Below are 14,308 nucleotides of genomic sequence, written 5' to 3'. Positions count from 1 at the left end.
TCAATATTTCAATATCTGTTTCATACTTGGTCTAAATAAAGTGAGAGTAATCTTCAAGCCATGTTTCAGATATTTAATCCCCTCCCTCACTAAAAGGCAGTCCCTGTAAACAGACATCCTGTTCCTTACACAGGGAGTCAGAGCTTCTACCTGGAACACACCGATGATATCATATGCCTGGACGTGAACCAGTGTCCAAAGTTTAAGGGCGTGGTGGCCACGGGTCAGATTGGCGAGTCGCCGGCAGTCAACGTGTGGAACGCAGAGACTCTCCAGACACTGTCCATCATCCGGGGCTTTCACACAGGCGGGGTGTGTTCGGTCAACTTCAGTGGCTCGGGAAAGCTGCTCCTGACCGTTGGGATCGACAACAACCACTCCATTGCTGTTTGGCGCTGGCAGGAAGGTGAGACTGATATAGAAATACACTCCAACCTTGGTTATCCAGCCATCACTTATTCCGATCGCTCTATCATCGATCGGCTTACAATTTTCTTCATGTCTTCATGCATTTTTCAGTGCCAGATCTTTCTTAAGTCTTGGAATTTATATTCCTGTGAATAATCTTTGGTGAAACTTTAAAAACCTGCAAAATTTGTGGATGCAGTGTAGGCATATTTACTGTTAGAGATAACATTTGATACAGTGCTGTTCAACTGACAGTGCCATGCAGTGGTTCCATACGGTGCCAGTATGCAATGAGTCATGATTGCAATCTCATTCTTGGTCAATATCAGTCAAACAAACACATCTATGAGAAGGGATAGTTTACTCACATATGATTTGGTTTCTGTATCATCTGAACTACATATATGAAACATGACAACACTTTGCAAATAATCATAGTATTGGTAACATGATAACGATGTGTTCACTCCCAGCAGAACATGCTATAAAATGCTGTTTTTATGCCTCCGCCAACGAAGTGGCCGGAGGCATTATGTTTTCGGGTCGTCCGTCCGTCCGTACGTCCGTCCCGTTTTGCTTTTGTCGATATCTCAAGAACCGTGAGGTGGTTTTGCATCAAACTTGGTATGAGGGTATATCTTGGGGGGATACTAAGTAATACTTTGTTTGGATTTTAGGGTCACAGGGTCAAAGGTCAAAGGTCACAGGGCAATTCCGCGGTTAGTAACGTTACATTTGAACAAATTTAGATATTTGTTTTTACCACTAAATTACGATTTATTCACTTCAAGTCAAATTTATGTCAAAAACATGTTCATCCTTCCCAGGTTTATGATACAGAAAAGAATGAACACAATCCAAGAAATATTAGAATTGCTATAGCATCTTAAAGGGCTGGTTAGTAATGTTACGAAAAAAGGACATGACAAAAAAATCAATGTCTTGTAACAAAAAGTGTGCAAAAATTCAAGTTACTTCAAACAAAGTGTTGCATTGATTTCAATTATCGCATCATGACAAATGTTCATGCAAATTTTTTTAGCAGTTCGACCAATAATTTTTTAGCTAGACCCCCAAAAGCATGGTTAGTAACGTTACGGTTAGTAACGTTACATTTGTCCGGAGTAATTCCGCAGGTCATTTCACCCTTTTGTAATTGACAAAATGTCACATGACTTCTGGAGTATTTAAATGTATTCATCTTTTACCCTTTAGCAAAACTTTGAGGAAAAAATTTCAAAGGAACCCACTGTAATTTGCATTTAAGTTAATTTCAGCGTCCCCAGTCCCACATGTACATTTTAAATGATGGTTTTAGATCTCACAAAATCAATGAATACGAAAAATAAAATCTACTGAATTTGAAAGACACTAATGATTGGTGAACATCCATGGCATTAGTTGATACCTAGATTAAAGGGTAAGATAAAGAGGCACATTTCTTTTATCCATGTCATGTCCACCTAACTGCGGAATTGCCCCACAGGTTATTTTGTGAAAAAAAGGTTGAAATTTCATGTTTTTCTCCATATCTCGCAAATGGTTCAAGGTATCTTTTTGGAACTTATTATGCATGTACCGATGGGCAGTGATTATCTAGGGAAGTTGGGGGTCATGGGTCAAAGGTCAAGGTCAACTCCTCAAAATATCACTGCTTTCCTTATATTTATGCAATGCCTGAAGGATTTTTTTTAAAACTTGATGTATGCATGTATAACCCAATATATATTCTGTGGGAAGTTTCTTGCCAAAAGGTCAAAGGTCAAAAGGTCAAAGGTCAAGTGAACGTGCTAAATTGCACTTCTTCATCCATATCTCAAAAGTAACTCAAGGTATTATCATGAAACTTACATATTTATGCATGTTCTACCTAACAGTGATTCTCTTTGGAACTGTGCGGTCAAAGGTCAAAGGCCAGGTTTAGATAATACTATTTTACCATTTGATACTGAAATTATACTTTTTCTCAATACCTTGAAAATTACTCAATGCATAAACTTATAAAAGGGTCAAAAGTCAAGTAAAAATCATCAGTTCCCCCAAATACCTGCACTCTGATGTTTTAATCAGTCATCCAATTAAACCTAGTTCTAGGAAAGTGAACATTCAGCACATTTGTGGCAAACCTGTCATTTTAATATTTTGCCAATTGTGTGAAACTTTCATCACACATTGTCAAGACATTGTACTATAGACCTATTAGGAGAACCATGCGTTATGGCGGAGGCATACACCAGTCGCTGTAGCGACATTTCTAGTTTAGCATATCTCTCTTATCTGGCCAAATCATTTATCCAGATACCAGCTGTTCCCAGTGTGACCAGATGAGTGAGGTCGGACAGTAGATCTGATAACCAGTGTTGTATATATCATTGCAAAGGATTTTAGAATTATGTTATTCTGCATTTTCATAAATTTGGCGTATGTTAATGAATTTATGTTTATAGAGGTTTGTGCTTTAAAGAAATCTGGATTGCCAAGTAAGAACATCAAGTTCTAAGTTTCAAATTGCTGAGATTTGTTGTATAAGGAACGACAGGTTTGATATTTGTGAGTAAAGTGCCAGCCTTTTTGTTTGGTAATGCTGATACAGTGAAACCCCGTTATAACGAGGTCCTTGGGACCGGCGATATTACCTCGTTATAACCGGTACCTCGTTATAACCGTACGCATCAAAAACAAAGAAAAACATAAGCACGACATCGGAATATACCCATCCTTTGCGTTGTTATTACACAATTATGGATCATTATTATTGAGATAATAAAGGGAAATTATTTGTGAATTAGACGAAAAAGTAGATGTTGAAATGAGATAATTCTTTATTGTAATTCTTGTTTGTTAATTTTTCCTAACACCAGCGCAAATAGAGTAAAATACAGGCGTTGTTTACCATAACTTGCGAGGTATTTTTACGCTGTTGGTGCCCAGCGGGAATGCGATGATTTCATGAATCATTTCGGCTGTAATCTTGTACAATATAATCTTATGATATTTGCGCTCGAAGGGATTAAAAATGCGTTCTTTATTTTCTTCCGAAAATTTCTTCGCGTTTTGTACATCCGTTCTTGAAAAATATGCGACAGGATTGAATGTGGAAGGTTACGTTGTGATCCGTTTTTAATACGCAAATCTGTACCTCATAGACCATTCTGAAAGAAAGAAAAATCTTCATTGTGAAATGCAGTGTTAAAATTGTGATAATGAACAAACCCAGATCTATTCAAACTAATAAATACGTTTGTTTCTTTTTCTGATTTAGGTTAACATGCTTATTCAACTATTTTTTACGCTACTGTCACCTGGCGAGATCGCGATAATTTCAGAGTAACATACATGCGTTATTTACCGTTAACTTGAGAGGTATTTTACGCTGTTGGAGCCCAGCGGGAATTCGATAATTTCATGAATCATTTCGGCTGTAATTTTATACAATGTATGATCGTTGCGTCCGACGGGATTAAAAATGCGTTCTTTACTTTCTTTCGAAAATCTCTTCGCGTTTTGTACATCCTTGAACTGTTAAATGCGTTTGTTTCTTTTTCCGAACACCGATTAAGTAGGTTAATATGCGTTATTCAACTATTTTTACGCTACTGTCACCCGGCGAGATCGCGATGATTTCATTAATTATTTCGGCTTTAATCATACACACTCATATTTAAATTATCATTTGTTAATGATAATGAACAAATCCAGATCTATTCAAATTTATAAATGCGTTCGTTTCTTTTTGTGAACACCGATTAAGGAGGTTAACATGCGTTATTCAACTATTTTTACGCTTCTGTCACCCGACGGGATCGCGATGATTTCATTAATTATTTCGGCTTTAATCATCCACACTCATATTTGCTAAGCAGCAAAAGAACTGGAAGTCGGAACTAAAAATGGAAAGGATATAATGAGTTGCACACGCATTCCAATTGTCCATTTTTGGCCACAAGTGTCGCTACATGAAAAGTTTTTGAATGCGTTATCTTTTTTATTTCTCGTTGCGGTGTGGTCTGCCCTAATATCACGCACGCCTATCTCGCGGAAAAGAAATTCGAATGATTATGTTTAATGATTTAGTAGGAACATCGGAAGACATTCCTGTGTCTTATCGCGTGATTTAGAAGAAAACATGGAAGGAACGGTTCTCTGCAAAACGGAAAAAGACGTGGATAGCGTGATTTCAGTTTTCAGGGTTTCGTTTGTCGCGTGTTTGAAAGCAGCAATTTAGTCAAGAAATGGAACCTCGTTATATCCGATCAAATTGCTTATGTTTTTCTTTATCATGATGCACCGAAATTGTCCTCGTTATAACCGGAATCTCGTTATAACCGAACTCGTTATAACCGATTCATTCTGCCATAGGTTTACACGCAAAGGAAAACAGGACCGACGCGATCACCTCGTTATAAGCGGTTCCTCGTTATAACCGAACTCGTTATAACGGGGTTTCACTGTACTGGAGGAGTACAGCACTTTGTGTACAAAGTGCTATTATTGATGATATGTGACTAGTTTAGCATGCTTTTACTGTTAGTCGGCACCACATACCTTTCTTAACATTAATGTTCACACCATAGGATCCAAGACGGCAAGTGGCGTGGGTCACACCAAACGCATATTTCTGGCTCAGTTCAGACCAGACTCGGACACACAGTTTGTGACCGTTGGCGTCAAGCACGTCAAGTTCTGGACGGTGGCCGGGAGCCAGCTCCTGGGTAAGAGGGGACTGCTCATCAAATCTTCAAATGCCCAGGACTACAGGATGCAGACCATGCTGTCAATAGCATTTGGAGCCGTGAGTTTAGCCTTATTGCTTATGATATCTCTTGGCATCTTTTCTTGTTCATCATCTTTTTACATTGTAGCTGTTAACCTTTCTATAATCATTTTTGTGCATGTGATGTTACATCTTGGCAATCCAGATTTCTTTATAGCACAAGACTTTTTGACACTGTCATAACTCATTATAAAAGGGGGGGGGGGGAAATGTGTTTTGCTGGCCAAGCTGCATTCTGCTGTTCAAATGGATGAAGAAACAAGCAAGCAAAATTTGTAAGCAGAACCCACCATGCTTGTACACTGTTTGTCAAATGGCTTCCATTCCTACGGTACTGTGTATGGGGAAAATTGAGTGCGTAAAATGTTTTTTTGAGATATTCTAATGATCATTTCAACCTTTCTTGTCTTCATGGCTTCGTACCTTGACAACGTCAGAGACATTTTAATGATCATTTCAACCTTTCATGTCTTCATGGCTTCGTACCTTGACAACGTCAGAGACACTGGTGGCATTTAGGACAGTGCAGATCAAATTTTACAAATAAGAAACATTGTTGATGCCTTTTATGCCTGTCTATTTCCTGTTTTTATATATTTAGTATAGCCCTTCATATTTTCTTCATTTTTATCTCTAAATAAACTGAAAGTGAAGCCTATGCCCAAAAAGGATGCCTTAACTAACACTAACTAAACGCTATTCGGAATAATGACAATTCGGCTTTTGCATAAACATTCAGATTACTTCTCTAATGAGTTTGTTTGATTATATTTCTTTTGCTAAAATGGCATAGTGAACTGGCTTTTCAACAAACCATGTTGTATAAGAGAACATCAGCTTTGCATTGTATGCATATTTCTGTAAACCTTACTTCACTTTGTCTCCCTGTTTCACCACCATGCCTCCAATAGAATGACACTACGTACACAGGGTCAATGTGTGGAGACGTGTACGTGTGGAAGGGACACATGCTATCAAGGGTGGTGGTGAGGGCGCACCAGGATGCCGTATTCACTCTCTACACGACTCTCGGGGACTCACTCATTGTCTCTGGAGGCAAAGAAAAAGCGTGAGTTACTGTTTCACCGAAAAGCACCACCACTCTATATTCTGACTCTAATAAACTATTCTTCCTTTGCGAAACATGTCGCAATACTCCATGTCTTGATGATGGTACTAGTAAATGTAAAAAACTTAGTATGATGTACTGTAAAAGTGGAAATTTTTGTGCAAGTTATTTTTCACCCTTGGCGGGGTAAGATGAATTTTGCATGATTTTGATTTCACGGATGGTCACGATGGTTGTGCAAGCACTTCAAATGGCTCACAGCTACCACAGTGGTAAATTGCTGTGGCAGCACATACTACCATCAAAGGTAACTGGTTTGTTGTACTACAGTAAATTCACTCATGCTACAGAACTGGAGGAAGTGAAGAAAACTGTGAATAACATAGCAGTTATACATCTACAATTATTATGCACACTGTATGTTAAAATCAAAGATATGATATGATATTTACTTATAACTAGAAATTAAATTGCACACTTTTATTTTTAAGCTAGTTTTGTTTGGTGCAAAATGTGTGAAAATGTCCACTTTTACTGTAACTGTATACATGCTGATTCTTAGCTGTCGTGAATACTCAAATACCCAAATCATATGGTTCTCGTCGGCTTGTTTCCAATTGGCCAACGGGACAGTGACAGAATAGCTAAGAGAGAAGAATACACGAGGCATAGAAGTTGTTCACATGAATGTAACATCTGGAAACAAGAGATTTCTTGGGGTGCGTTCGAGCGCTCTAAAGCAAACCAAAGCGAACTTAACCAAAGCGTACCGTACCGAATTGTGCCAGATTTGGAGCGTTAGAGCGCTCTGTCAAGAAAGCGTACCTCACAAGTTATTTTTAGAAAAGGTCACGCATTTTGTAGCAAGAATGTCATCCATCTGGCGCTTGAACTACTTACAGCTGTCCGGAACAGAGAATGATGTCTTGGCATTGTGACGTATGCACATGATACGTTGCATGCTTTACAGCGAACTTTTGGTATGCTTTGGTACGCCATTTGAGCACATCGGGAAGTGGTCCTCTTTTGGCTCGGTACAGTATGATATGGTACACTTTAGGAGCGTTCGAGCGCTCCTCTGGCGCAGGTACAATGCAGTACGGTTTGCTTTAGGAGAGCGCTCGAACGCACCCTTGGTCGCCAAGTGTGTCCAGTTGTAGTTTCAAATCTATGGAGTACGCTGACAGGTACAGTTAATGATAGTAACAATCTGTTTATCCATTTTTTTATGTGGTAAATCTGGAAATTCAAATTCCTTAAAACAGTATTCATGTTTCACTGCAATGTACAGAACATACAGTCCAAACATGAAAATGGTCATGCCATGGATGACTACCTGTCACTGATGGACACTCCTTCCCTTTCTCACCACTTACCATGAATACTTCGGAGAGTAGATACTGTTTAACAGCTTATTGTGTTTCCTTGTCTGGTGTTTTTAGGGGACGGAGTGGTCACGCTGTGAAGTTGTGGGACCAAGACATGAAGCACTGCAAGAAATTCCAGCTCAACACAGGCAATAAGATGGATGTAGTCAAGAGCGTGTGTCGATCAAAGGTGACAGAATTTTTGTTGCCTTGTTTTCTGAAAGTATTTGCATTTTCCTGATGATTATGAAATGCTGACAAGTAATCATTTACATTTTCTATATCATGTTATCAGTAAAAAAAAAAAATTCTCATCAGACAGCACATTTATATAGTATCATTATTTTGTAGTCGTTGTTGTTTTTGAGGAGTCAAAAATATGTCTTGTTCTTTCTTGGAATGGATATCTGAATGTTTGGGGCTTGGTAGTTCTGGCACATTAGAACCAACAAATCATTATCCAAATATCCAAATATATGGAGGAAAAAAGAAATTAGGAAAATTAACATCTCTTGCCATGGACTTGTCCTTATAGGGCAAAATTCTGGTAGGGACCAAGGACAGCGAGATATTTGAGATTGATGAGAAGAAAGGCACAGTGACCAACCTGGCACAGGGGCATGGAGAGGGAGAACTGTGGGGTCTGTCATCACACCCGACTAGAGAGATCTTTGCCTCCGCCAGCGATGACACCACCATCAGGATATGGGACATTGTTGACAAAGTAAGTTCTCCTGTTGTGATCTGCGACATTTTCAAGCTTCAAGTTTGTTTGTTTTTGTGTGTGTCTATGCTGTGCTGTTGTTGTTTTTGATCTGTGAAAGTACTCTTCTTTTTTGAAAGCAGATTGTGTATCAGTCATCTTTTCAAAAAGCTGTGTGGATATGTCATGATTTTGATTAACAACGCACACATTTGAATCTCGTATTTATGTGTCTCTACAAATATGTTAATCATATGCAGTCATCTATCATGGCTCTCTGTCCCACATAATAGGGAGCTTTAGATTTTAGACGCGCGGACGTTCAGAGGGAAAGAAACATGTTCTGTGCGTGCACAGAAGCGTGCGTCAACTTGACCCGCGCTTCTGCGCACGCTCAGAACATGTTTTTTCCCCTTTGAAAGTCCGTGCGTCTAAAATCTAAAGCTCCCTAATATCATTTTTACAAGGCCACTGATCCCTTTTCAGTTGCATAAAATATATTGGACAATCTTAACCCATTGAGGACGTTGCGATTTTGCTACAACACGCATTTCCCATAGATGCTTGCCCGAGTGTATTCGGGGAGTATACTTGGGACTCATCCTCACCGGGTTAAAGTAAATTTGTCTTTTGGATGCTGAAGAGACTCGGTATTTTTCAAGTAATACTTCTAGCCAAGGCTCACCACTCATCTGCAGAGAAGTTATAAACAGATCAAAATCATGTACCTCCATTTGATGCAGAAAATGCTGAACAAGTGTATGATCGGGACTCCGGCAAGGTCCATTGCTTACAGCCCGGATGGGGAGAAGCTGGCAGTGGGGCTGAAGAATGGCGAGTTTGTCATCCTGACTGTGGCTACGTTAGAGATCTGGGGCCGCAAGAGAGACCGCAGCAAAGCGATACAGGACATAAAGTAAGTGTTGGGCAACCAGGGTGCAGTTCACATGTACATTTAAGTCAGGGAACATATATGCTCATCTATTTACCAAAGTGTCCTAGAACAGATTTGTGCATGATATACATAGGGAGGACAAGGGTTGAAGTTTATGAGAATGTGTGCTACAGTAGAATTGAAGTAATATCCAGGCTTTACCTTCCTTGACCCTGTTCCATGCTGCTCCTTTAGAATCATACCTTGCAGTAACTGCAGTAACAACCAATCAACTGTGAGCTTGATCGCTGAAGTGATATAAATGTATTAATAGCTACTATAAATATACTAACTATATGCTATAAATGCCAACTTCTCTATGAAAAAAAGAGACCCCTAATCAAGCAGGAGTGAGTGAAATGATAAAGTTCATGCATCTACTCCTCCCCACTGCTCTGTTGTAGGTTTAGTCCTGATTCCAAGTACTTAGCAGTTGGCTCTGATGATCGCAGTGTGGACTTCTATGACATCAGCAAGGGGTCTGCACTATCGAGGGCAGGCTTCTGTAAAGGGATCCCGAGCTTTGTGATTCAGCTGGACTTCTCATCAGATAGCCAATACATACAGGTAGGGACACTGCGTAGTTTGATACAAACAGCATTTAGCACTGCATGTAATTTACTCATGTCACTGCGACTGACAGTAACACTTAACGAACTCCATCAATATCGTCTTCTTAAGTCAACAGCTGGTCATAATATGTCCTGAATAATGGCATGTCCTGACATAATATACACTGAATCAAAATAATTTTGTTCGCAGGTGGCAGTCCATAAGAGGAGAGATCATTGTGTGGGAGGCTTTGGCGTTAATATTTGTTTTTGTTTAGGTTTCTTTGTGGATATTTGTTAGTGTGCATGGTCTGCTGTTTTGTTTTTTAAAGGGTGTGTACAGTTCTGGTCGAGGTGAGGATTTAGCTTTTAACGTTTTGCGAGATATTCAGAAACCACTCTATGAGATGTCAAAGAGCATGCAATTCTAAGGGGTATCAAAAGTTTATTTGATGAAAATCGGTTTTGAAATGGCTGAGATATCCAAAAACAAGGTGAAACAAAGAGATCCTAATAAAGTTGTGGCCTGTCGCCTTTTATTATTATCACTTTTTTGGATATCTCAGCCATTTGAAAACCAATTTTCATCAAATAAACGTTGAATCCTTCTTAAAATTACATGCTCTTTCATATTTCATAAGAGGTTTCTCATTATCTCACTTAAAGGGAAGATAAACCCCAAGAACAATGAGGATTGAGAGAAAGCAGCAACATTAGTAGAACACATCAGTGAAAGTTTGCAGAAAATCGGACAATCGATGCAAAAGTTATGAATTTTTAAAGTTTTGGTGTTGGAACCGCTGGATGAGGAGACTACTAGAGGTTATGACATATGAGTGGACTACAATATCAAGAAAATATAAAGAAAATACTACAAAAATCCATTTTTCATGAAAATTACAAATTCCATCAACTTGATATTGACATATGTTAAGGGTAGCAATTATTCCCCCTGCTTTCTGAAAGCGGTTGGTCCACTGCTCTTTCATAATTCTAGAAAAGTGAATTTTTGTTGAATATCCTTTATATTTTCTTTGTATTGTTGTCCACTCATACGTCATATCCACTAGTAGTCTCCTCATCCAGCGGTTCCAACACCAAAACTTTAAAAATTCATAACTTTTGCATTGATTGTCCGATTTTTCTCAAACTTTCACTGATGTGTTCTACTAATGTTGCTGCTTTCACTCAATCCACATTGCTCTTTGGGTTTACCTTCCCTTTAAGAATGTTCAAAACATGAATCCCCACCTCCACCAGTACTGAACAGTCCCTTTAAGAGATATGGATTGAAAAAAAGTAAATATGATTTAAAGGCTTTTAAAAACCAGTTCTTCTCAAATGTGGATGTCTAGGTTTGGAAATGAGTTAAGTTTGCATGCCTAGGGACAACTGTAAACAACACAATAGCCCTGACAAGCAGTTACTCGTTGACTTGCTTAGGTTGGCACGGGGACATATCAACGTCTGGTGTACACAGTACCAAGTGGAACTCCCATCACTGACAGCACTCAGATTCAAAATATCACATGGGCATCGTGGACAAGGTATGTACCAATTATTTACTCCAATCTTCATTGACCAGACATCGACATGTGATATCGTCTCCTCATATCCTGCGTAGATTATTAGAAAGCTTTCCAAACTTTTAAGAACAGAAAAATTGCTAAATTCAGAGAACAAAAAGCCTTGAACAGGTAAAACTAATTAGGGATTTGCTGTTAAAACTGATGTGCTGATGATCGAGTTTCTGAATAATGTCATTTTTTTATGCTAAAATAGAGCAGTAAAATACAAAATTTTTGTTGTGATTGTCACACCGAATTTAACACAGATAGACCAAGTATTTTCATGATCATTACGTCAGGTGAGAATAAGAAGGGCGTTAAGTTGCCACTAAACCCATAGTGTTCGAGACAACTTAACGCCCTTCTCATTCTCAACTGTATGTGTTTCACAGGGCTAAGCAGTCTCATGAAAGTGAACAGAATGAATAATTTTATTGAAAGAGTAACATGCATACTGGTGGAATACTAATCAGATTTTGAGCCCATGTAGGATGTCTGTATTATTTGGAAACAGAGCAATGTAGAGCCTTTAAAAGTGTTTGTGGTCAGAGAGACAGAGGGACTAAGGCTTGTGTCACTGTTAAATTTAATTTCAGCGTTGTTGGACAGGAAGTGGTTGGCATTTGGCCCAGGAATGCAGACAAGGCAGATGTCAACTGTTCCATCGTCAGTGGGCGGGGCAATGCAGTCGCCACGGGAGACGACTTTGGCTTCGTCAAGCTCTTCTCCTTTCCCTGTTCAGAGAAATATGTAAGTGGATGTCATAGCAAGATCAGCCCAGTCGCACCCCACCCCCCCCCCCCCCCAAATAATTTCTTATGTGAAATTACATCTCTGTGAAAGCACCAAGCTATCAGAGCAGTGTTTGCACATAAAAGAATACTAACATCACAAATGAATTTTAGATTTCATTTATGAACAGTTCACTTTTTCATTATATGTATATGTATGTTTTGGAAATGTTCTCCATCCAGGAAGAGAAAATACAATCAGTGCCGTTCACATTAATTGTGACAGTTTCCACTTTTCTGACTAATGCCTGTTGATATATTGTATAGTTGTTGATGTTTGGCATTTCATAAAACCATGACATGGCACTGAACCTGTCTACGTGTCTGTCTTGTCAAACACCAGGCACCACACAAGAAGTATGTAGGCCACTCAGCGCACGTCACCAATGTCAAGTTCACCTATGATGACCGCCACCTCATCAGCACTGGAGGAGATGATTGCTGGTGAGTTGCTATTAAACAACTTTTGATTGGGTTTCTCCAAAGGAGACATTCAAATTTCAGAGTACTATTAACAGTCACTTTAACATTGATGTTGTTGTGACTCTTGTTTGTTTTGTTTTATTTTGATGCCCCACCCCACCTCCTTATTACTGAGAATATAAATTCAAGCTCAAGCCTTTCAGAATAGAGACTTGGACCAAACCTTGAGAAGTGTAGGAAGAGAGGGCCAAGAAAACATTAAATGACAGTGTAAAGTATCAGTGAGGCTTTGATGATGAAAGTGACAAGACTGTGAAATGGATGAATCATGAAGTTAATCTTGATTTGAAATTAATGATTGGAAAGAAGTGATATTTTTTCATGGTCATAGATTTTTGTGCTGAATGCTACCATACGAATAAAAAATCCTGGTTTTATGTTGCAATTTTAGTTACGTCAGTTTAGAAGTTCTATTCTCAGGATGTATGATTTGTTGGTCAAAAAAAACTTGATTCTTTAAACAATTAAATCCATTTGAATAAAAGAAGCTTATTCATTGCGCTATATAAATGTTGTGAATTATTGTTATTATTATTATTATTATTATTATTATTGTTATTGTTATTATTATTATTATTACTATTATTATTATTATTATTATTATTATTATTATTATTACTATTATTATTATTATTATTATTATTATTATTATTATTATTATTATTATTATTATTATTATTATTATTATTATTATTATTATTATTATTATTATTATTATTATTATTATTATTATTATTATTATTATTATTATTATTATTATTATTATTATTATTATTAATGCATAGTACTTTCTTGTGTGTAACCATGATGTATCATTCATGAGGCATAATTGATCGATTGTATTATGAAATACCATAGCTCTTTGCCTAAAATGTTGTCAGTCAATTTCTTTGATAATTTTACAAATTAGGCATTGTTTACATGAAAAATGTTCACTTTTACAGATGCAGATGTTTTGGAGTGAATGAATGTTTTTTTGAGTGGTGAAATATCCCCCATTTCTATGAAAAACAATACATGTAAATGATATGTGTTTTCCTTTTAAAACAAACAAAAGCCGAATGCATACTGTATGAATCACAGTCATCCATGTCATGTTGAAAATGAAACACGTTACCAGTTTTTCGTATTGAAACTTTTGCATTTGTGTGTCTCCTTTCGTTCTGCAGCCTGTTTGTGTGGAAGTGCAGGTGAGACTACATCATGACCCAGCTCTGACCTACACTCTTCGGCTGCAGGGTACACGCAACCAGTCTAGAGTTTCCAGTCTTTGGTTGTACGTCTTCATCATTTCAACTTTGACCTGCAAAGCCATGGCAAGCCAGGGACCAAAAAGCATTTGTTCCATGTTCAGGATGTCACAGTTCACTCATCATTTGTCATTTCTCTCTCTTTTTTTCTCGCTCTTGTTTTGATTAAGTTATCATTGTTGTCATTTTTTATTTAGAATGTCACTACTGCCCTCTAAATGGAAGCGTTTTACTTGATGCATTGGTCGCTTACTGTGTTAATATAAAATTGCTATGGTGCCAAATAACCAGTGAAAAAGCAGCGCTTGGCATGGTCCAGGGTTATGCGAAATTATAGTAGTATTAATTTGTAGGCTAAGACATGTACTATTTGTTTGACTGAAATCATGCGTATTGTTTACGGGCTCCCT

General features: G+C 38.0%; 1 protein-coding gene across 1 annotated transcript in view; it reads left to right on the top strand.

Moving 5' to 3' along the window:
• Positions 1-14,016, top strand: part of LOC140227548 (echinoderm microtubule-associated protein-like 6) — a 47,083-nt gene extending 33,067 nt beyond the window's left edge. The window contains exons 25-35 of the mRNA XM_072307958.1: positions 134-406; positions 4,983-5,200; positions 6,094-6,251; positions 7,694-7,808; positions 8,154-8,342; positions 9,065-9,237; positions 9,660-9,822; positions 11,250-11,353; positions 11,971-12,124; positions 12,509-12,609; positions 13,818-14,016. Coding sequence (XP_072164059.1) covers positions 134-406; positions 4,983-5,200; positions 6,094-6,251; positions 7,694-7,808; positions 8,154-8,342; positions 9,065-9,237; positions 9,660-9,822; positions 11,250-11,353; positions 11,971-12,124; positions 12,509-12,609; positions 13,818-13,842 — 1,673 coding nt within the window. The 3' untranslated portion in view covers positions 13,843-14,016. The remainder of the gene's footprint in view (positions 1-133; positions 407-4,982; positions 5,201-6,093; positions 6,252-7,693; positions 7,809-8,153; positions 8,343-9,064; positions 9,238-9,659; positions 9,823-11,249; positions 11,354-11,970; positions 12,125-12,508; positions 12,610-13,817) is intronic.
• Positions 14,017-14,308: the final 292 nt, after the last annotated feature.

Source organism: Diadema setosum, chromosome 1 (assembly GCF_964275005.1).
Source record: "Diadema setosum chromosome 1, eeDiaSeto1, whole genome shotgun sequence".
Taxonomy (NCBI): domain Eukaryota; kingdom Metazoa; phylum Echinodermata; class Echinoidea; order Diadematoida; family Diadematidae; genus Diadema; species Diadema setosum.
Note: the sequence above shows the minus strand (reverse complement) of the source record. Positions and strands in the feature narration are given on the sequence as shown.